Below are 24,772 nucleotides of genomic sequence, written 5' to 3' on the forward strand. Positions count from 1 at the left end.
TGTCCGTTTGGCAACATTTTGAACCAAATTAGGAGAATTTGGCGGTTTTGTAATAATGGGCCTATGCCACATATCATAAATTTTTGTTTTAATGACTGGAATCGAAAGAATAGGATAAAAAAACTAATTTTTCATATTCTTGAAGAAAAAATTATGGTCGTAAATATTTCTACATTAGTTTGAATTTGTCCATTAAATTTAAAAGATCTGTTTTGGCGCGCATGTGACGTACGTAATTCTGGGCGATTTTATTGGTTGTTGCACGCCAACTGTTTCACTTCTGGTCGCTGATTGGTTGAAAGTGTAGTACGTCACCGGCGGCGGGCGTTTAAAACATGAGATTAATGCAGTTTTTATCATCATTTTTTTTCTATTTAGACTTAATATTTTTGAAAACAAAAAAATACGAGTATAATATTTTCAATTCGTCTTTGTAGTTATGAAATAAAAAAAAATTGTGGGATAGGCCCATTTGAACCAAACTGACAAAATTTGTTAATCGTCGGTATAACATATTTCGAAACTACTTAATAGTATACAGGGTGTTCCTTTTTTCAAAAGTTTTTATATAAACTGTGCACCTTTGAATTGATTTAGAGTAAGAATTTTTAATAAAGAAATGTTCATGTCTTGATTATTATGATAATTTTCCTTATCACCTGGTGTAAGGACAATATTTGCTAACAGTTCAAAATTATGACGTTTGCGGTTAAGACCAAAGCACTTGGCTTTGTATAGTCTAATTTGGTCAAATGAACTTTGGCACTTCTCCCGTTTTGTTATCTCGTAAATGGCCATTGCGTCCAATGGTGTTTACTGTATACAATAGGATTGTTGCTGTTTGGAAGGCTAAATGATCCCTTACATTATGCAAAGCGGGGATTCGGTTTCAGCTTGTCTTAATCGAAAATTCCAAACCAATTTCCTGAGAGATTACTGCCCGGGAGACTCGAAGATTAGGTATGTTTTTATTGTGTTGCGTTCCGGGGATGAACAGTCAAGACTTTTTATTCATGGCAATAGCGGATTTATAGCATCGTCGGTTCAGCCACAACTCGAGTATAAATTATACGGAAAGTGGTTAATTTAGGAAGTCACTCGTTGAAAAGTAATTTCGTTTTAAGAATTCCTCTAAACGAGGCTTTAATTTAAATGGTTGCACTTTAATTATTTCCTGTATGATCTTAGTGTAGTGCTGCCGTTGCTCTTATCCCAATTTACTTACTGATGATAGAGCCATGTTTACCCTTTAAACATAAGTGCATCTAAGTAGATTAAGTTAAATTAAATTTGGCCTTTTGTTGTCTGGATTGGCATCGATTCAAAGCTTTAGCTGGGGTAAATATTTTCAGTCTGCCGAAATAGTGTCAACCCCTAATTAAGTCTACACTAACACAGGCTTTGCAAGATCAGAGTAAGGCTTTTCCAGAGATTAATATAGTTTCGTTTCTAGAATAATTAAACATCCAAGTACAAAAACAACTCGATTTTTGAATTACTAAACACTGCCCAAACTGCTCAAATTCTCATTTTCTTATCCGCAGCCTTAATAATGTTTATATTTAAATTATTCATCAGCCTCCAAACGAGATTTACTTTCTGTATCCTTGCAAAGATAAACGAAGTTTAAGCTGTTTGACTTCTCTCGGGGATTGAAACTTACGCTGCTAATTTTCTTATCAAATTTAAAAGACCTTGCCATGTTGCAAAACAAGATTAAAAATGTCAATCCGTTATAAATATACTTTTTATTTTTTTTACAGGCTCAAATGGTGAATTTAGTGTTGCAAGTCATAATAACATTATATGATGAATATCCTCGTTCAGTGTTTCACCCTGTTAAATAATGCATCTGGGAGCCTTAAGCCTTCCCTATTCGTTTTCATCTCGAGGGTTCCAATTAAACATTTATTTGGTGAACAACGTGACTTTTGTTCTTAAACTGGGGACGGCTAATAATAGAACATCCTGCTTGATAATATTTGAATAATAAATTGCGATAATACGTTGAGGAAGGTTAGTTCTTATTTATAAGTTAAGTTATAATAATTGATGGCGTGCAATCCGCAGCGAACGCAGATGATCAAAAGCTCCTGATGATGAGTGTTTATACACTCGAAACATGTCGAGCGTCTCTCTTTAATTAGAGGTTGATTAAACTTCGCTTTAAAAGAAGAAAGAAAAAGCGCCAAAAAATGTCTACCAGAGCAAAAGAAGCATGATTGAAAGTAAGAAATAAAAGCGACAGAATTAGAAGGTATAATTTTTCCTTAAAAAATTGCTTATTAGAACAAAAATAGAAGAATTAAACGAAGAGAAGAAAAGGCGCTAAAATCAGATGACATTATTTTCGCGCCAAAAGTTGTATTTTACCAGATTAAAAGAAAAATAAAAAGAGAAGGAATAAAGCGTCTAAAATTACAGGATATAATTGACCAAAAATCTATCAAAGCAGTAGAGGAAGAATTAAAGAAAGAAGACAAGAAAAGAAGGAGGAAAGGAGGAAAAATTATGCTCTCTCATAAATTGAATTCTACCAGAGGTACCAGAGCAAAAAAAGGAGAATTGAACCAAAAGAAAAAAAGAAAGTAAAGCGCCAATATTTATAGAACATAATTTTCTCTCTTATCTTGAAATAAGAAAAATTGAAAGGAGAAAAAAAAAAGATAAAGAAAAAGCGCTAAAATTGAATAATATAATTTTTGCACCAAAAATTGATTAGAAGAGATTGAACATCATTTTTGCGCTATAAATTGTATTCTACCTGACCAAAAGAAGAGAAGAAAAGACGCCACATTTAGACGACACAAAAAAATGGAAATAAGGAAAAAAATTTGAAAAAAAAGGTGTCACAATGATTGCCCAACCAGATTGAAAAAAGAAAGTGAGGAAAAAACGAAAAGCCGTTAAATAAGAATACAAATTTTTGCATAATTAATTATCTACCAGAGCAAAAAACAAAAATTGAAGAGAAGAAAAGAAGAAGAAAATGTGCCAAAATTGGAGTACATTCTCATTTTTGAGCCAAAAATGTTATTGTACCAGATTCAAAGAAAAATAAATTACATTACAATTTGCAGTATATAAATCAAAAAGAAACACCACTATTTTATGTACGGCCAAAAACTGAAAAACTGTACACTAAAAAATATAAACTAAATAAACAAAATAGGTAATTTCAGATTTATATTTGTTCACTTTTTCACTTAAATTGTTTGCATTATACTGTCATCCAGTGAAAATTCAACGGTCATTATTTCCAAATAACTTTTTAAAGTTTTAATAAAGTAATAACAAAATGTTCTGCATCAAAATATGCATAGTTATGCTATCTATCTCCAGAGTGGTATTTTCTGGGAAAATCCTAAAACCTGGAAACATGAAGACCTTTTATTTACAATTTGCCGGTAGTTGCGTGTGTAATGTAGCAAAAATAACTAAAATTAACCGGTAACAAGTTTACTTTTAGTACTCCCAGTAGATGCAGCTAAAAGCTCTCGCTAAACACCAGGTAATGGAGGGTTAAAACCGGAAAGCTTTTGATAAGTAGATGTTACAGTCTTTTTTTTTTATTTAAAACTTTCCTAGGTAAAGTTGGTCTAAAAAAGCAAAAACTTTGCTTTTTATTGTGTTATTGACTTCCTTAACCCTATTCAGGTTTATGTAAATTAGAACAAAAATTACTGTTATGTAAGAACATGTTAAGCAGTATAAACCTTATAATAACAAAGTGGCATAAGAAGGCTTAAGCCCTTGAAATATTTGCATTAAACTACCTCGTTTATGCTAATTCTAGTTTCCGAGTAAACGTAGCCAGAAAGCTGGTTTAAGTGGAATTTTATTACACATCAACATCTCGGGGATTGAATTTGGTGTAGAAGATTGTTCCTTTCCCTTTTTGACTAATCGATTTTACTGACCTTTTCAGAAACCCATATTTCATTCAGAAAATGTAAATTAATTTGCTTTTGTAGTTAAATATTTGCCCGGCGTAATTGTATTCACGTTTTCAACAAAAACTAGACCGTCTGGTTTAGAAAAATTAAGGAAAGGAAAAGGGGAATTACAGGGACAGGATTATTATTCATTAAATCTGGAGACTTTTTTAAATTGCCAAATCTGGTAGCTGCAGAAAATTAATTTTGTCAGCCATTTTGATGTAACAGAACAACAGATTATCTGTCACTGGTTATACAGTTTTTAAGATGAGAGGAAATAGCAAGTGACACGTTAAAATTGGCTTGAAAGCAATTAAAGTTGCATAACAATAGGAAGAAAAAACGAAATATTGGTTGCTTAGTCACGTACAAAATCGTTTACTTTAAAACAAATTTGCAAACAAATATAGAAGAAACGTGTTAATACTTTGACAATTGTCAGAAAATAACTGGGATTGCCAGAATGTATTTAGTATTGTTAGAAACTATTTGGCAATGTCTGAAACTAACCGACAATTTGCCAGAATGTATCTGGTATTGTTAAAAATGCTCTGGCAATTTCAGAAACTATAGGACATAACTAGCATTGCCAGAATCTGTCTAGTATTGCTAGAAACTATCTGGCATTACTAGAAATAATATTTCTATTAAGGGTGTCTCTAAAAGGTCTGTACAAAATTCTATGACATATTCCTTACATCAAAATAAGCCGATTTAAAGCAACTTACCTTAGTCCGAAATTGTTCCGTTTTCGAGATACAGACAGGGTGGTAAAGTTAAAAATTTAAAATCTATTTTTTTTTAATTTATTGTACATTTTGAAGCATATTACTTTCAAATCTGGTAGACAGAGGTTTTTTGAGATGCGAAACCCGAATTTGGACACTTACAATTTGAAAACATTTCAGTATCGAAACAAAGTATCGAACATCAAAGCAAGAGTACCTTTTTTGCTTGCGAAAAAAGTAAGTTTATGTCACATGTCAAAAATGACAAGAATCAGAAATAATCTGATCTCAACTACAACTTTTATTTGCACATCATTTTTCTACAAGCAATAATAAATAAAAATCAAAGAAAATGTCCAAATTTGGTTTTTGCTAATTATCTAAACCAAAAAACCAAAAAAAAAACTGAAATTTCGAACTGAAAAATCGAAACTCTGTATACTGGGTGACCCATGCTTGCAAACTATTTAAATTGTTTTTCTGCAGTTTTTACAGGCATTTTCCATCTCTTACCTAAATTCCTATAACCCTTATTTTGAACTCACTGTATATTTATTAAATTAATGGGTTTGCAAGGTATAAATAACAAACTTTCAGTAAATAACAATTCGTATCAGATAAAGTTCTCTAAAAATTTTAAAAAGCTATTCTAAATTCAGTTCAATATTCCAGTCTTAACGGTATTGCAGAGCTGAATTTCAAATACCTACGTCCTGTTTGATAAATTTCCTATAAATAACTTTTAGACAGTGTTGCCGCGATAAATTATATTAGGTAAGTTGAATTGATTTTTCTACAGGGAGAGATTTCATTCTTTTTGTAAAATAAAAGCTATTTTTAATTTCGCTGTGACGCTGACAAAATTGCACATTGAAAATTACAGTGTTCTTCGTGCAGCTCACATTCCTAGTTTACATGAAAACATGCCGACACTACAATATTTCACTCGAAATAAGCGACTAATGATTTAACGAGTACCACACCCTTTCTCTCCAAAATGCACACGCTGTAAACTTACACAAAAGTAACAAAGTGCATATTTGTCCCGGCATTGTTTCACAATTCCATCATGCGGGATATGGGAATACTCTGAATAAATTTTAATGAGAAACTCAGTAAATTAGGATTGTAGAGAAACCGATGCTAAATGAAAGCGAAATAGTATATTTTATGTTCAGTCTTGCTGTCCATTGTGAAATAATATTCACTGGTTAGCTGTATCATCTAAATTTTATTAATGTGTTATAAATATTGTTGAAAGTTATCTGACAAAACAGCAGCTTTATAAAATTGTTAAATCAACCATTTCTCATTCAGAGAAAGTCAAATTAAGTCCAGCAAACTACTTGTAAAGTATTATTAAATTTATTGTAAAAGCGTGAGTCTGGAGACTTTTATCAGTGACGCTCAACCCTATAGAAAGTATTACACCCATTTGTCCATATTTATGTCCATACGTTTTACCCGGTCAAACACAATACAAAACGGTCAATGCTGCGATATAATTCGTAGCTATGAGCCATAAAAATCCTATAACTTTGTGTTATCACGTTGAACCATAAATGCGGTAGTTTCTTTTTACAAATCTGACGTGGAGATAGACTGAGTCTAATAAGCCATTGGCAAACACTTCTTTGTAAATCATTTTTCATTAGACTAAAGTATATGAAAATAGCGAGGAAACTAGAATACCGTTTTAACGTTAAATGACACTAATCCAATAGCTGTGCTTGCAGATAAGACACAATTACAGCGTACAGGACTCATTAAACCTGTAAAATGCAATATCCTGGATGAGAATGGCTTTCTTTAGAAAAAAAAAAAATCAAAAAGAGTTAAGAAAAATTTAATAAGATTGACTTGTCGATATTATTACGTTATGACGGAAAATCTACGTTATTAGGTTTTTGTATGGGGGTGCAAAAATTCAATTTTGCTTGAAAAATCGAGTAGATTTTATTTTATGGCTTAGGTGCAATTCAATTAGATGAAAAGAAATTTGTACGAAGTGTGAATAGAGCGAACTGTTAAACTAAATTACTCTAAAATCTGCAATTGAAGGTTACAGTTTATTAAAATGTTAGTGAACCTGACACTCTTAACATAACCTTAACCTGCAAACAAATCATTATTTGAATTAAACGGTTTATTTATAAAATGTGTGATTTTCCACTGACAATATTAAGGATAAACGCATTTAATTCTTTCCGGTTGAATCATATATAACAAAAGTGATTAAAATTAGTAAAAAACCCAAATTGATGTTTTTTTGTTGTTTTACAGTGTGAACAATATGACTTCTAAATTTTCGTCGTCAATACCATTGAAACGTAACGTTTCAGTATTTGTGTATAATATAATTTTTTTATGAAAATTATTAATAATGCCTACTCTGTATAAAACATAACTGAGGTAATCAAATTATGTAGAATAGTCGAATTAACTGCAATTGTGAAGGTCTTATAATAGAATTAATTTCCAAAACTTTGACCATCAACCGAATTTAATTGACTGTAACCGAGAAATAAATAACCATTTTTTTATGGCAGTTTGTCAGTAACACATTCAGTCTTGGTTATTGTAACTTTGAAGTTGTCACTATAAATTTAAAAATGCTGGTTAACTTACTGATTTTGTTAATTACTTCCTATTTTGGTAAGTAAATATGTTTTTTTATCACTATTTAATAATATGCTTATTACTCACTGGTTTTCAATAGGTGATAAATTATTACCTACCCGTGTGTAATAAGAAATTACTCACTGGTTCTGTCCACCCGCGAACCAATATATAGCGAAAATTCAAGTAAAATACAGTGACGTAACAGTTAATGGAAACATAAATGATTTGATGTCACGTTTGTAAACGTTTGCTTCTTTATGGGTCAAATTTAAAATATTTACCTTCCTGTGGTGACGTAGAAGTCCATAGTGTTATTTCTAAACCTATTAACTTTCTATTACATTCTTACGTCATATTTTGACAGATGACATTTGGCCGTCAGTTACAGCTCTGTCTTTTGTTCTGTTCTAAACCTGGAAACTGTCAAATTCAATTCCATGGAGGTACAAAACAACGAAACATCTTTGAAAAGTAACGAAATCAGTTTGAATTTAGTTGAATAAAGTTTATATGTTCATTAGTGGATTTATAACATTTGGTTGTGTGTTTCTGACTTAAATTTGAGTCTTAACTGCCTTATTTAGTTTAGGTTAATGGTAGAAATGTGACGTAAATAGTCATTTGTCAAAATGTCATTTTTAATGGCTGCCATGTCTTGAAAACTGCCTAAAATGCCTTAATTTCAATGTCAGTGACAAAATGACAGTTCCAGCCAAACGGACACCGGATTTGTATTCTCCATCCCAAAATTAGTTAAAATGGCAACCTTTTAAATCCAATATGGCGGTGGTTAGTATAGTAGGCCAGAAAAACCTTCATTTGGAGAAAATTTCGATGCACTTTTCCAAATAATCGCCTCGCTTATGTAAAACATTCTGCAGTGACACATCACATGACTGTTGGTAGCTAATGAATGGGGCTGTCACGTGATGTCGAACGGGCACTGCTAAGTTGCCTAGTTCGGCCGCTAGAGGGCGTCAAACTTGATTAAATTGCAAAATTTTTGATTTTTGAAAATCGTCTTCAACTGCCTTATTTAGTTCAGGTTAATGGTAGAAATGTAGTAGAAATGCGTTTTTTGAGGCAGAATTTTTAAATATGACAACCATCAAAATCCTCTCCATGAAACTGTAAAACCACAACACATCACCCTTAAAATACAGTAAAATCAGTATAAATAGTACCAAACGTAATTTATGGCTTTATGAATGGAATTTTGACAGTTATGACATTTGGCCGACAGTTACAGCTCTGTCTTTTGTTCTGTTCTAAGCCTAGAAAATGTCAAATTCAATCCCATGGAGGTACAAAACATCGAAACATCTTTGAAAAGTAACGAAATCAGTTTGACTTGGGTTGAATAGATACATTTTAAATCTTCATCAGTACATTTATAACATTTGGGTTTGTTTTTCTGAATTAATTCTACTTTATTTTTAAATATGATAACCGTCAAAATCTTTTCCATAAAACTGTAAAACCACAACATACTCTTAAAATCCAAAAAAATTAGTATAAATAGTAGGTAATTCTAAACGTATTTAATAGCTTTGTGAGTGGAATTTTGACAGTTATGACATTTGGCCGTCAGTTAGAGTTCTCTCCTAAACCTGGAAACTGTCATATTCAATCCCATGGAGGTAAAAAACAACGAAACATATTTGAAAAGTAAAAAAAACAGTGTGACTCATTTTACTTTGAATTTTGCTATAGCTGTCAAATTGTCCGGTGTCAAACCGAACAATAGCAAGTGACTGCCATAGATATACAGATATACTTACCAGTCGTAGAAAAAGTATAGTATTCTACACGCATGTAATGGCTATTACTCACTCGATAATTTACGCACACTTCTTCGTAAGTAATAGCTTTCATTACATGCTCATTGAACAATATACTATTTACTCAACTGGTTTAATTGTTTTTTTTTTTACATTGTTTAGGCTTTAATGTACTAGGTGTTTATTAAATACTAATAAAGAGTTTAAGTGGTAAATCTTTGACCAATTTTAAACAAAAAAGTTCGGAGAATCATTTTGGCGATACAGTGTAAAAAACCTTGTAAATAATAAGAACACCAGTTAAGTTAGAGTTGTGTTCCAAATTTTAACTCAACATCTGAAAAACTGTATGAGTTATGTTATTAATTGAAACAAATTAAACTTTGACACCACTTAATAAACACCCTGTTTTCGTATACAATATTAAACAATTTTTTCTTTCTTTGATGCTCAAACTGTTTGTTTCTTGCTCTAGATTTCACAAATTCACAAACTCCACAATATTGCACCCTGCCTAATTTATGCAGGGATGGAAATATTATCGACCCTCGAATATCAAACGCTGGGACAAACGGGGATGCTCCGCCCCCAGCACCAGGTCCTGCACCCAGTTTTTTAGCTGGTACCAGTCCAGGCGTACGCATATTTTTTGCTTTAACACTTATCAAACTGGCTATCAGTTAAATTTTCAGGTTGGTATAGTCTCCTCTACATCGTGCCCTTCTGGGTATATCCTTTGTACGAATTTAAGTTGTGGGACACCGTCCACACAGCCTGGTACGCAAGATGGGTTTGCAAGCCAATCATCATTTCCTTGGCACGTATTCTTAAGGAATAACAACAATCTGGCAAACAGAAATGGATATGCTGGAGGAGGTGTTTTGTTAGATCCAGTGACTGTTTTAACTGCTGCACATAAAGTGTCTAATTTGTCAGTTTGCTGGGTTTCAATCAACATTTCTTTTACATCCTTTTAACTGCTTTTAGGACTAGTATCAGTATAATAGTTGGGGTGTACAACATTGCCAGCTCAACTAATACTCAAACAGCCCAAGTGTCAGAAGTTTGGATACACAGCAACTACGATCAGACTTATTTGAAGAACGATATTGCTATTTTAAAACTTTCATCCCCAGTACTGGTAAACACTGACTCAATGCCAATTTGTTTACCTCCAGCTGGTAGCACTTATATTGGTTCACCCAGGTAATACCCATGCATTAAATCACTATAAACCATTAATTGTAATCTATTTCAGTACGTCATGTTTGGTATCTGGATGGGGCCAAACAAGTTTCAATGTAGACGACGCTCCAACACAAAATCTCAGACAAGTGCATGTCCCAATAGTGACAAATGACAACTGCATGTCTTCTTACAGTAACGTTTTGGGGGCGGCAAATGCCGCCATTTATCTGGATTTTCCTAATGAATTTTGTGCAGGTGGTCAAGCACAAATGGATGCCTGTACTGTAAGTCAACATTTTTTACTGATGCAACTATGTTATTTGGTTTAATTTGCAGCAAGATGGAGGTTCACCCTTAGTATGCGGAGGTAATGCAGGTCAATTTAATTTAGTTGGTTTGGTACTCTGGGGTAAAAATTGCGGTCAGGCAGGAAGGTATGGAGTTTACCTAAGTGTTCCAGCTTACTTGAATTGGATTCAGTGCACTAGGCAGTGTATTCAAACATCCCAAGCTTGTTCCAATTGTCCTGCTATGAAATATTTGTAGATTTTGTTTTTTTTATAAAAAGTGTATTATTTATTGTGTTTGTGATTTAAATATATATTTTTTTTGGATACTTTGTCTGCTTGTTTGAAGGAACTAACATCAGGAAGTAAAAACATTCTAAAATAAATTCTAGGATTGTCAAATCAGCTCTTTAAAGAATGTAAACTTAAGAAATGTTTAAGCAGATTACCGAATAAGTAATCGCTTGTATTATTTCGCATCTAAATGTTTGTAATAATTATTTAATATAGAAACGTTAGGTACCTTTCGCTGTGGTTTGGTTTTAATGCGAAATAGTATTGATGTTGTACATACAAGAAAATAGTTGATATTAAAGTAGCCAGTACTTTGTGAAGCAAAATTCTGAAAAATTAAAATAACTAGTGCTTTGTAGCAAAACCCTGCATGCGGTAAACAAACTGGATATTACAGTTACATGGAAAAAAAATAGAACAAAAACCTAATTTTGTTCGTATTCATACTACGTCGGTTTCGAAACCCACATCGGAAAAATCACTTTTAATAAGCCGAGTATGACTGTCACGGAAATCGGAATGTGATTAGCCGAAATTTGGACTGCGGTTCGTATATTCGGCACATATGCATAGAACCTCGTGACAGTGTTACGTTTGGTCATAAAATCGTTTTACTGTGGCACACTGAATCCCGCGAATAGCGAATACGGCTGCTAATAAAATTTTATTTTCATAAAGGGTGCGCTAAAGTGTCATCTAAAGTCAATAAAGAAACACTAGGCTAGGTGTAGAATTTTTATTAGAATTTCGTGTACCGCAATAAAGAGACCTAATTTAAAAGTACAAACATTACTTTATGTATTTGCTGTTTTTTTGAAAGTGCAATTTTCGTGAAAATTCAATTTCTTTCATAATATATTGCATGGGAGTGGTTTCCAAGCCTCATTCCACCAAAGTTAGATCAACGTTCTATTTTACCGGTATTTTCCATTTTCTCCTTGGTTGAGTCAAGTTGGAAAACCGGGCCATTTCTCCTTAGTTATTTGATAAAAAAAAAATAGTTTAGAGATTGCTGAACTGCAATCAAGTGGTCATTTATTTAATTATAGTTTTATTATTTTATAAAATAGTTAATCAATTCAATATAAAGTTATTTCATTTCGAAAGTAGAAAACGGAAGACTCATAAAGCACTCTATCAGGATTCTTTTCGAGTATTGCTTGAAAAGCACTTGGTTGTCAATACATTTTTAGTAACGCTGGCTTAATGTCGCTATAGAAAGTTTTCTGATAGTAAAAGAGTACTTTCTGTGCAATACTTACACTCAAGAAGGAAAAGCTCAATTCTTTGTTACATTATGTAATTATTTTATACAGGGTGATTCTAAAGTTGGGGCTTTCCTTTCACCTGCGAATAGGGCTTAAAAAAATAAGCTTCAAGGTTAAATAAAATGTTTTCGAAATGTGAACAATAACGAAGATACAGGGTGTCAAAGTTTTACTGAAAAAACGAAAATAAAAAATTACTTTAACTTAATTTTAAGTAACTGACAGGTTATTTCCTATCAACAAACTTTTACAATTTTTTTTTTAATTTTCTAACTTTTTTAGTTTTTGAGATATTTCAACTCGAAAATTGTGTCACTTTCTGTGAGTTTGCAGCGTTGTTGTCAGGTTTGAAGCATTGTGAAGCTGTAATTTGCACTCTAATCTAGATTTTTTACATATCATTAGAAAGAGGATGAAAAATGTTACAAAATGTCGTTTCAGCGAATTTTCTAACTTTTTCAGTTTTTGAGAAATTTCAATTCGAAAATTGTGTTACTTTTTGTGAGTTTGCAGCGTTGTTGCTTAGTTTGAAGCCTTGTAAAGCTGTAATTTGCACTCCCATCTAGATTTTTTATATATCATTAGAAAGAGGATGAAAAATGTTACAAAATGTCGGTTGAGCGAATTTTCTAACTTTTTCAGTTTTTGAGAAAATTTTAATTCGAAAATTGTGTCACTTTTCGTGAGTTTGCAGCGTTGTTGCCAGGTTTGAAGCATTGTGAAGCTGTAATTTGCACTCCAATCCAGATTTTTTATATATCATTAGAAAAAAGATGAAAAATGTTACAAAATGTCGGTTGAGCGAATTTTCTAACTTTTTCAGTTTTTGAGAAATTTCAATTCGAAAATTGTGTCACTTTTTGTGAGTTTGCAGCGTTGTTGCCAGGTTTGAAGCATTGTGAAGCTGTAATTTGCACTCCAATCTAGATTTTTTACATATCATTAGAAAGAGGATGAAAAATGTTACAAAATGTCGGTTGAGCGAATTTTCTAACTTTTTCAGTTTTTGAGAAATTTCAATTCGAAAATTGTGTTACTTTTTGTGAGTTTGCAGCGTTGTTGCCAGGTTTGAAGCATTGTGAAGCTGTAATTTGCACTCCAATCCAGATTTTTTATATATCATTAGAAAGAGGATGAAAAATGTTACAAAATGTCGTTTGAGCCAATTTTCTAACTTTTTCAGTTTTTGAGAAATTTCATTTCGAAAATTGTGTCACTTTTCGTGAGTTTGTAGCGTTGTTGCTAGGTTTGAAGCCTTGTAAAGCTGTAATTTGCACTCCAATCTAGATTTTTTATATATCATTAGAAAGAAGATGAAAAATGTTACAAAATGTCGGTTGAGCGAATTTTCTAACTTTTTCAGTTTTTGAGAAATTTCATTTCGAAAATTGTGTCACTTTTCGTGAGTTTGTAGCGTTGTTGCTAGGTTTGAAGCCTTGTAAAGCTGTAATTTGCACTCCAATCTAGATTTTTTATATATCATTAGAAAGAAGATGAAAAATGTTACAAAATGTCGGTTGAGCGAATTTTCTAACTTTTTCAGTTTTTGAGAAATTTCAATTCGAAAATTGTGTCACTTTTCGTGAGTTTGTAGCGTTGTTGCTAGGTTTGAAGCCTTGTGAAGCTGTAATTTTCACTCCAATCTACATTTTCATTGGGAAGAAGATAGAAAATGCCACAATATGGCGTTTGAACAAACTGCCTAGCTTTTTCAGTTTTTGAGATGTTTTAATTTAAAAATTGTGTCACCTCTTGTGAGTTGAAAGAATGGTTGCCAGGATTAAACCCTTGTGACGCTGTAATTTGCACTCAAATGGAAAAAAGATGCAAAATGCTTCAAAATGGTGTTTGAGAGAATTCTTTAACTTTTACAGTTTTTCAGATATTTTAATTCAAAAATTGTGTCACTTTTTGTGAGTTTGCAGCGATGTTGCAAGGTTTGAAGCCTTGTGACGCTGTAATTTGTTCTCCAATCTAGATTTTAGACAAAGTTGGTTTTAGCATGTATGGTCAAGCCCACTCACACTCAATCTGTAGAACAATCACTGTTTGTGTATATAAAATAAACAAATTTGGTTCACCAATTAACATTTTTGTTAATAAACCTAGATAGAACAGCTCATGTAGATAGATCAATTGAAAAGTTGGTTTTTCGATTATACATACAAAAACTTTTGCCACCCTACTGATAATTTGACTTTCTAAGTCCATATTCTGTTTCTAGAAGGGGTTTCTCAGAGTTTTTATAGCCAGTTTGATTAAGATTCTTCACTCTTTACAGTCAGATCCATTCCCATGTTAATCTCCTATGTCCAGAGTTGTCCTGGACACCTGGCATATGGTTTTATAACTGCAAACTATCTAAAAATACTTATTAAATACACATGAATTTTTTTAATAAACGAATAAATTGTCTGCTGGTGCAATTTTTAATTCGTCATTAATGTAAATCATCAACCAGATAATCTTTGCTTTAGCAATCTAATTATCAATCATTTTATAACTGCAAACTATCTAAAAATACTTATTAAATACACATGGATTTTTTTAATAAACGAATAAATTGCCTGCTACTGTAATTTTTAATTCGTCATTAATGTAAATCATCAACCAGATAATCCGTGCTTTAGTAATTTAATTATTAATCAGAAATTCTACGATTCAATCTGTAAACCTAAGCAATGAATACTTAGTAATAGAACAATAGCCTTCATAAAGCTGGAAGCCATTAACAAGGATTTAGGATTTAAACATAATTATTTACCTTATGCTAAAATAACCATAAATTGGTTATTAAGGCTCTAGTTGCACAATTTAATTGGGTACGTTATGGTCAGTTGCAAATTGCATAATTACCTTAAGGTACACGACAAGATTGAGTTGGAATGGGTTGATTTTCGAACGATGAAAACAAGTTTTAAGTGACCCTCAGCAAGTGCAATTTAATGCAAAATAAATGGCTCGATTTATCTCAATAAATTTTTAATCAAATTTCGTCCAACTCCTGACCCTCATCACTTTAAAAGTGAGTTCCCGAGGGTAATTTCACTGGCGCCAATTACTTACTATCCAGCATTGCCTCTATAACTCCTTATCAATTAACTTGCCCGTTTTGGGTGCAATTTAGTAATCATTAAATGCTTATACTCCAGAAGTTGATGGCGTTTTTGACATTTACAACTTCTTTAAAAAGTCACGACCCATTAAAACCGATTTTACGGTTTGGTTGGCAATTTTAAACTCCATATAAAGGATCGTAAAGTGTTTTAAGGGAAACAACCAGCGGCATTGTGAACATTTCAGGGGCTTTATTGCTATTTTACCGAAATAAATTAGATTGGGAATTAATATTTAATTATTTTCAACTTACCGATGCACAGTGGGCTAGTATGCAGTCTAACTGGGCATAATGTTGTAACTTGCTGTTGTAAATTACTTCTGTACGTATACTTTAAATATTAGGTAGAACTTGCATGCATTTTAGAGATACAGGTTACTTGTTTCACGTTTAATTAAAATATCAAAAAATTATATAGTTTATATTGTACCGTCGTACTCCTTAATGACACACTTCTTGTACAACACTGTATATTGTTTACAAACAATAAACTGACACTTAACCTCGTAATCTGACAACTTCGACTTCACTACAACTCTCAACTCAACAACTAACTAACCAGGCCTGGTTCAGCTGCTTATATAGGCTTCCATGGTTTCTAGAAAGTTCCCAAATATTCATGAAATTGACTTTCTCTCTCACACTCATTAAGCTATAACATAAATCTCTCTCTATATAAGCAACGGAGCCAGGATGTTCTAGAACACAGACAAAAGAATGTAGAACGTAAACAAAGCAACGTAACATACAGGGATAACAACAAATAACTAAAGAAATCCTAACTAATAATCAAAAGTTCGCTTCGCAACAATATATTCTAGAAGTAACTTGTATACTCTAAGTTAAAATTGATTAATTCAAATTCGTTCGCGGTAATGAACAGACCAGAATATTGATTTCCATAATAAATGAATTGAAATAATAGAATATTCACAAAATAATATCCGAGCAATTTATCAAATAATTTACAGTCGCATGAATTGTAACCCTGAGCTATGGCATGAGCTATACATAATAACGAATATCTATTTGATCAGCATAGATTACATTTTACAAATGCGTTTTAGACAATAAATTTCAATTTACTGCATACTAATATTAGTGAATATTTTAAAGCATTGGTTTTTGTATGAAGGTAAACAAATCTAATTATAATTTTAACAGTCAGTGTGTTGTCGGTTAGCACACTAGAAGTGCAAATATTTGTTTATCGTTATTCTATTAAGGGCCGGTAATTTGCCCTACTTAACTGGCAATAATTCACCATGAGATAGTCCATCATCATTTTCCAGAAAAATGACAAAATTTCAGTTTAAAAAAATCGTTTTTTTGCTATACCTGTCAGTCCTTTGGAGCACAGTTTTTTTGTTTAAATTTGTAACAAATACTTGTGAAATGAATATTCGTGATGAGAATGACGTTTGTCAAAATTTCTTACTACTAAAATAGCCTAAAAATTGACTTTTAAGGCTAACCCTCACTTTACTAAGACTAAAGAGAGTCCAAAACTCAATTTTCTGAACTGAAACAAGTCTAGAATTCAATTAAACACTGGAAACAGACCAAATTAAATTTTCGGACTAATTCATTTCTAAAAATTAGTTAACAAGGCTAATATCATAACATTTAGTGCCAATTTTTTTTACTTTTATTACTGAAGAGCCTAAAAATTGACTTTTAAGGCTAACCCTCACTTTACTAAGACTAAAGAGAGTCCAAAACTCAATTTTCTGAACTGAAACAAGTCTAGAATTCAATTAAACACAGGAAACAGACCAAATTAAATTTTCGGACTAATTAATTTCTAAAAATTAGTTCACAAGGCTAATATCGTAACATTTAGTGCCAAATTTTTTTAATTTTATTACTGAAGAGTCTGAAACTTGACTTTTACTGTTAGAAGTTAATAATTTGATTTTTCAATATTAAAGTACTAAGAATAGTAGGAATTTCTTAGAAATGCTACCATTTTTTGCACCGATGAGTGTATAAGTCAATTTAATAGTGAAGAAGCTTGAAATGACATTTTCAAGGCTATAGACAGTGTACAAACTGGCTTTTAAAACCCTGTTAAGTCAAAAACTTTCTGAAGATAATCTTGAAACTCGATTTTTTAGGCTAAAAACAGCCTTGAAGCAGGAGACGTCTCTAGAAGTCAATTTAATAGTGAAAAAACTTGTGAAAAGTGAAAATTGCTTTTTAAGTCTGCTATGTCAAAAATTTTATACTGAAGATAGTCTTAAAATTAAATTTTTTAGGCTGAAAGCATTTTAAAGCACTAAAAATAGTCCAGATTTCTAGAAGTTTGTTTTCAAGTCAATTTTCATAAACTTAATGTCATTTCTTATATTTAAGACTATTTTCAGGACTATCATATTTACTTTAAATGCAAATTTCTCACTTCGTCACATTTCATTAGTTCAGAGTCACCTTTTGGTGTCCAAGTCAATTTTCAATTCTAAAGTCATTCAATTTGTCTGAAAACTATAAAAACTGGTTACAAAGACAATTTTTAAGCATCTGAAGTCAATTTTTAACGTTGCAAACTCAATTTACTGGGTTCATAGTAAATTAAGCATTCATTTCATAAATACTTGTTTCAAATTTGATCAAAATTGCTCCAAGGGTCTGACAGTTATGACAAGAAGCCGATTTTTAAACTGAACTTTTAGGACTATATTTTCCTTAGGATGTCAACTTATTTCTTGATGGGCTTATTGAAATTTACAACTACACCACTGTATAAATAGAACACAATTTACAAATTCCTATATACACTACAATCTTACGGATTTCATAAATTATCGGAGCTACATTATACCACGCTTTTGGCATCTTTCAAGATTTTGCGTCAATTCTTGTCCCTTAATATTCTTATAAATAATGCATAAGGATTGCTTTTTCATAGGTGAGCGTTATCGTGATTTATCTAGGGAAGCGGTGCACAATGCATCCTGCTATGCAAAAACATGTTAAAAGCTTTCTATAACGTGAACATAATGCTCCTATAGGAAGTGGTTTTTAAACCGACACCGCAAGGGAAAATATATTAAGATTTACGCCCCCATTAAGTTGAATTGCTTTTGTTTGAATCGAAACATTTTTAAAATCCGTTTACACCCCCAAAATATTAAATATTTTTAGTTATTTCTTTTACATGAATTTGAATAAAAAATCAATGAAGAAAAGAAATAAAATACAGAAACGGTGCAGGGTTGGATGGCTAAATATAAAAGGGATTGCCTAGAAACGTGTACAAAGGACTTTTACACAATTTTCCTTCTCCCTTTTATAGCGTAAATGAATTAATAAATTCTGGAAATTACGGAAGTCAAATTGATGGCAAGCACTCCTTCTTAGATTCATTAACAGCCACGACTTTCTACGGTATTAACTGCCACTGTTCTTCCCTTCATTTCCACAAAATTGATAAATGTATGAGAACTATTTTTATTTTCGCATTTTTTGTACACCAAAAGTTTTAAATTAAAGTAAATAAACCTCTTCATTTAAGTTTACACAATTTTAAGTCAGAACTGGCAATGAATTTGATGATTTGTACTTGTTTGTGTTGAATTTTTGTGGGTGTCATTTTAAATCTTTATAATCATCCTGAATACTGTATCCACTCTACTGATCGTTTATGAAAATTCTCTGTCTTTTAACTTTTTACTTACTACTAAATTAGTTGTTAGTTAGAGTAAGTTTTAGGTTTAACTTACTATTTTAAAAAAGAAAATATTTTTAAATAGTCACAAGTGTTTTTTCCACCACAGCCTATTTGAAAAAATGCATATTGTCTTTATTTACTTAGAACAATGTCATTTGGGGCCATTTTTGCGTCCAACTATTCTCAGTTATTGTGGCAAATCCCACTGAAATAGTAGCTTATTTCAAGTAAATTTGAACCATAATGATATTGATTGTTTTTGCGGCTAATTATCATCAAAAATGATCTATTTAATTAAACCTACTAAAGATGAGTTTTTACAACAATCTGCAGATGTGTCAAACACTTTAAAATTCTCTTTGAAAAAGCGCACAGTTTCTTAGTTTGTTTAGCTTTTGCTGTAATTACATTTTTTTAGAATTTGAAGAAAATGAAATATTTAAACTTTCTAAAGATGACTTTTACAACAATCTGCAGACGCGTTATAAACGTGAAAAAGTGTATAGTTTCTTAATTGGTTTAGTAACAAATCAGATGTCATTTAGAGCCATATTTGCGTCAAACTATGTTTAGTTCTTATGGCAAAAAAATCAAACTTGACCCATAATGATATTTGTTTATTGCTGCGATTAAGGCTTTTTGAAACCTGATTGAAGAAATGAAATATATAAAAGTAAAAAAATTGGTAACGTTGCTGAGATGTAAGTCAAAATTATTTACGAATAGGTAACTTTTAGAAACTTCCTAATTTGGCAATATAAATAATTTTTTAGTAACTTTTGGTAAATGGTCAACATTTCAACATTGTAAAAATCGTTATTTTGGTAACGTTGCTGCAATTAAGTTATTTATTAGTAATTTTTTAAAAGGGATCAATTTGGCAATTTTTTAAGAGTAGGCAACAGACAACACAGCAAGTTTGATCAAACAGAACCTGTCCTATTTCGTGAAACATACAGCTAAAATGATTTAACAACATAAATTCGATTTCAAAATTGTTTTTAAATTAACTGTTGTGGCAGTGTAAGTGGTTTTGAATTTCTATTTGATCCTCTAATTCTCAGTTCTTTTTTTAAGATTTAATTGGATATTTACTTTTGGAAAACATTTAAAAGGAACAAAGAGATACAGATAAGCAGAATTTGAGTCACAATATATTAAAATCTCTTAATTTTATTAATTTATTTCATCAAGGAATACAAACTTGGTTGAAAAGCTTAAACACTTTTTATTATTGATTTAGGTAATTATAAACTAAATTTACGTTAAACAAAGAATTAAAATACTACATAATCCCCTAATTTAACAAATTTCTCCAGTTTAACAATTTCGCTCTACTTATTCCTGTAAAATTTAAACGTCCTAAATAAATACCCACTTTGAAATCCTCAGCACTTAAACGACCTGTAAGTAATTTATTTTCCTTACGTTAAACCTTAATAACTGGTGTTTTGTTTTCCGATATTGGGTTTTGCAATCTCTACTACAGTTACCAAAAAGAAATCCAGAATATAACACTGTAAGACATAAATTAAGTTATAAATTCTAAGTGATTCACAGGAAGCTTATGGAGGACGAGAACTAATTTAAAAAGAATGAAAATATATGTGAAAGTGTAGAAACGTGCAAATATCAGGAGTTTTGCGTTCACAATTCACGAAAGTTAAATCAACTAGATTTAAGGCAGAAAGTCTATAATGGTTTTTGTTGGTTTTAATTTCAACGAATTGAAAGTCAACCACTAGAAAACATAGAATAGTAATAAAAACTTTTTCCGTTCTCGGTCACGTTCCGAAGCTCTGGAAACTTATCACAGCTTCGTGAAAATCACGCCCCGACAATTTTAAACTCGAGAGCTTTGGCAGTTAAAAGAGCTTAATATGAAAGGTTTTTCATCTTCAGGGGTGTGCAGCGCCTCATTTCGCTCTAAACTTAATACCAGATGCAAATCTCTTCTATGCAAAAAACTCAGTTGTTACTCCTTTACCGACCCGTTATAAAAGCTCCGGAGTTGCTTCTATAAATTTTGTTGGAGTGCCTAATATTTATAAGATTACATTACCAGCCATATCTAACACACCATTAACCCTAGACTTTTGCGCTGGATGAAAAGAATTATACTCATAGTTGGGTGCTCGTTTTTGACGCTTTTGGACGATAAATTCAAAAAGGACGTTAAATTCAACGATAAACTTTATACGCTTTTTATATGGAGAAACGCGGTTGCTCTGCTATTTAACTCAACTGTCAGTAAATAAAACAGTTTGGAACAAAGGTGAGCGGCAACAAAGTGAAACAAATTTTCTTAAAAACTGCTAGTATTTTGTTTCGTTTTTCTGCTTGTTGCAAACTTTGAAAATAGGTGAGAAACTGGCGGTTTCTGTTTTTTCCAAAAGTTTTACCGCAAAAGATAACTTTTTCAAAATTTCAAAGTATTAGATGTGTCAGTTAATCCGGGGTCTACCGATTGTTTTTTAAACTGTCCTTTATGCAGTTTAAACTTTGACAGCCTTTATCTCCTTGACTGTGCCAATTTTTTAGTATTTTTTTAGACTACTAGACAGGAAATTTAATGAGGATTTCAAAAATGTGCTTAAAAATGGCATCCGTTAACTACAAGTGGGTTTTACACTCGACTTTGTCGCAGACTGTTCTATAAACCGTCGTTTTTGTAGTTCAAATTTTGACAGCTCATTTTTCCTTGACTGTACCAATTTTTAGATTGTTTTTTTATGTTACTGGAGAGGAAATTTAATGAGGAATTCAAAAATGTGCTTAAAAATGAGATCCGATAACTACAAGTGGGTTTTACCGTCAATTTTTTCACATCAGACTGTCCACTAAACCGTTCTTTTTGCAGTTTAAACTTTGACAGCGTTTATCTCCTTGACTGTGCCAATTTTTTAGTATTTTTTTAGACTACTAGACAGGAAATTTAATGAGGATTTCAAAAATGTGCTTAAAAATGGCATCCGGTAACTACAAGTGGGTTTTACACTCGACTTTGTCGCAGACTGTTCTATAAACCGTCGTTTTTGTAGTTCAAATTTTGACAGCTCATTTTTCCTTGACTGTACCAATTTTTAGATTGTTTTTTTATGTTACTGGAGAGGAAATTTAATGAGGAATTCAAAAATGTGCTTAAAAATGAGATCCGATAACTACAAGTGGGTTTTACCGTCAATTTTTTCACATCAGACTGTCCACTAAACCGTTCTTTTTGCAGTTTAAACTTTGACAGCGTTTATCTCCTTGACTGTGCCAATTTTTTAGTATTTTTTTAGACTACTAGACAGGAAATTTAATGAGGATTTCAAAAATGTGCTTAAAAATGGCATCCGGTAACTACAAGTGGGTTTTACGCTCGACTTTGTCGCAGACTGTTCTATAAACCGTCGTTTTTGTAGTTCAAATTTTGACAGCTCATTTTTCCTTGACTGTACCAAATTTTAGATTGTTTTTTTGGGCTACTGGAGAGGAAATTTAATGAGGAATTCAAAAATGTGCTTAAAAATGAGATCCGGTCACTACAAGTGGGTTTTACGGGCGGCTTTGTCGCAGACTGTCCTCAAAACCGACATTTTTTCAGTTCAAACATTGACAGCGCTTTCCTCACTGACTGTATTAAATTCATTTGTATTTTTCTTAATTCTTGAATAAACAATTTAATGAGGATTCTAAAAATATACTTAAAAATGTGATCCGGTCACTACAAGTGGGTTTTACGGGCAACTTTGTCGCAGACTGTCCTTTAAACCGACATTTTTTAGGTTCAAACATTGACGAATCTGCAAATGCTATTCTGCATGTATTCGTATTGATACGAATGCGATTTCTTGGATGAATAAGTTCCACAAAAGTTAAATAAACTTTCTTCGCACTAGTGCGAATAAGTCAAACTTTCTGCACTCATATGCGTGCGAAAAAGTGTCAAATTCTGCACGCGAGAAAAATGAAAGTGGATGATGGTAACCAAAAACCAAAACGTCGAATCTAAAATATCATATTGCTATGTTGTAGAAGAAGAAGAATGCCAATAGTAAAGTGTAATTTATGTATTTTTAGTTATCTAATCAAATATATTATTAGAAAGATAGTAACTAATTTCCAAAATGTCGGTTGTTTCGGTAGTTTAAAGCGGCGTAATTATTTAACTACGAATTGCACAATTTTGTCATAATTTAACCAACCTATGTGTCGCACCGATTTGGAAATACTCATACTTATTACCTTATTATTTAAATGTGACAATAGCATTAAAATTTATTGTATTATTGATTATAGAGGCTTGTCTTGTCTTGTATACTTTCATAGTATTTTATTTATAAATACCATAAGAACTTGCGTAAAAGCGCCTTGCCAGTTTTACGTTCTATTTCGCTTTGATAGCAGACACTTTGCTTGCATAATCAAACCGGGCGGTACGAATATAGTTTCAAATTTGCATACGTAAATTGCCACAGACTGAACGTATTGCACGAAATGGATTAAGGGTGATAGAATTTGAATCAAAAAAAAATTCCCAGAAAAGGCACCATTCAAATTCTAACCGAAAAACCATAATTAAAAATAATTTTACACAAAAATTTCTATAAAAGTTGACGATTCGCAGTAGCAGAAGCCTATTTGATCCATCTGCCACTCTTTGCCCTGCACGGATGTGGAATTTCAAATGATCCAACTGCTGGCGGCAATTAAGGCCGCACAAATGCGGTAACCCATCATGAAAGAATGGCCTATGGCAGGGTTCTCTAAGAAAGTTTCGTATTTATATCAAGCATTGTCGTAATGAAGGGATTCGCCCTTAGAAATGTTGCTTTATACGTAATTGGTGGATACTTTTTGCTTAAAATACGATGAAGTCAGCTGTGGCTGATTTGAAAGTTTACATTAGCGGCAACAGCACCACAAATTTATACTATTGTCATGATTATTATCATCCTGAAGATGAGATTTACTCAAATCTCCCTCACCTCCTAGTTGCATGATAATATCATCATAACTGGCATCAGATTCACTCTGACCATTCATTCTAATAATCTAGTAATTAAAGAAAATTTAAATAAATAAGCTTGAATAAAAATTCTATAATAGAGATGCCAAGTTATCTTTAAGGTAAATAACTAAACCTATCTAACTTACTTTCTACCTAAAAATCCTGCTTCTAAATATATCATTGAAACTACAAATGTCTTTAATACAAAAATTACAAACTACTTACAACTAATACTCTTCGTCAAAGAGTCCAAATTGTCCAAAATAAACCGTCAGTTGACCAATCTTCTTCTTTTCCGTTGAGGTGGATTTTTAACTGCAAAGGCTGTACCTCGGTAACAGCCGGGAGGCCTCCTCGGTTATCGATTTAACCACTTCTGGAATAGGTCCTCTATCACAATCTGCTCCATGTCATAACGTGGACTAGACGGTACAATTGCTGGTAGCACTCGGTATTACACTCAGTAACTTCCGTTCCGGAAGGAAAAAGCTTTCTAAGATCCCCTGATCTTCAATAGTCTGATTTTTGCTCGAATTTCTCTTTTTTTTTTAATTGACTTTTCTAGCTCTCTCTGACAATCAACCACCATAAAAACAAAAAAAAAACTTTTTTCCCACTTTCTACCTCCACGTACCACCTTTTTCACCTCCTTTGAAGTTCATCAAGTAATACTGTTAATTTTCTTAATAACTACATACAATCCTACGAAAACTAACTATAATGGTAAACACTTGACATCCCTACAAAAATGTACCTTTTCTATAAATTAAATAAATAAATTTTCTTTATTTTCTTGAAAAAAAATCCTTATTTTCAAGACACTATCAAGCCATAATCTGTTTTCCTACTTGCATACTTAAACAACTTTTATCCACGACCGGT

General features: G+C 32.1%; 1 protein-coding gene across 3 annotated transcripts in view; it reads left to right on the forward strand.

Annotated features, from left to right (window-relative positions):
• Positions 1-10,871, forward strand: part of LOC145733190 (chymotrypsin B-like) — a 71,653-nt gene extending 60,782 nt beyond the window's left edge. The window contains exons 1-6 of one of the 3 annotated variants that reach the window (XM_081985874.1): positions 7,207-7,321; positions 9,545-9,705; positions 9,750-10,000; positions 10,057-10,275; positions 10,328-10,541; positions 10,594-10,871. In XM_081985874.1, coding sequence (XP_081842000.1) covers positions 7,279-7,321; positions 9,545-9,705; positions 9,750-10,000; positions 10,057-10,275; positions 10,328-10,541; positions 10,594-10,803 — 1,098 coding nt within the window. In that variant the 5' untranslated portion in view covers positions 7,207-7,278 and the 3' untranslated portion in view covers positions 10,804-10,871. Of the gene's footprint in view, positions 1-7,206; positions 7,322-9,544; positions 9,706-9,749; positions 10,001-10,056; positions 10,276-10,327; positions 10,542-10,593 lie in introns of those variants that run through there. The other 2 variants (XM_081985875.1, XM_081985876.1) reach the window with 2 other exon arrangements.
• Positions 10,872-24,772: the final 13,901 nt, after the last annotated feature.

Source organism: Ips typographus, linkage group LG8 (genome assembly GCF_016097725.1).
Source record: "Ips typographus isolate SLU linkage group LG8, UJ_Ityp_2.0, whole genome shotgun sequence".
NCBI classification, from domain to species: Eukaryota; Metazoa; Arthropoda; class Insecta; order Coleoptera; family Curculionidae; genus Ips; species Ips typographus.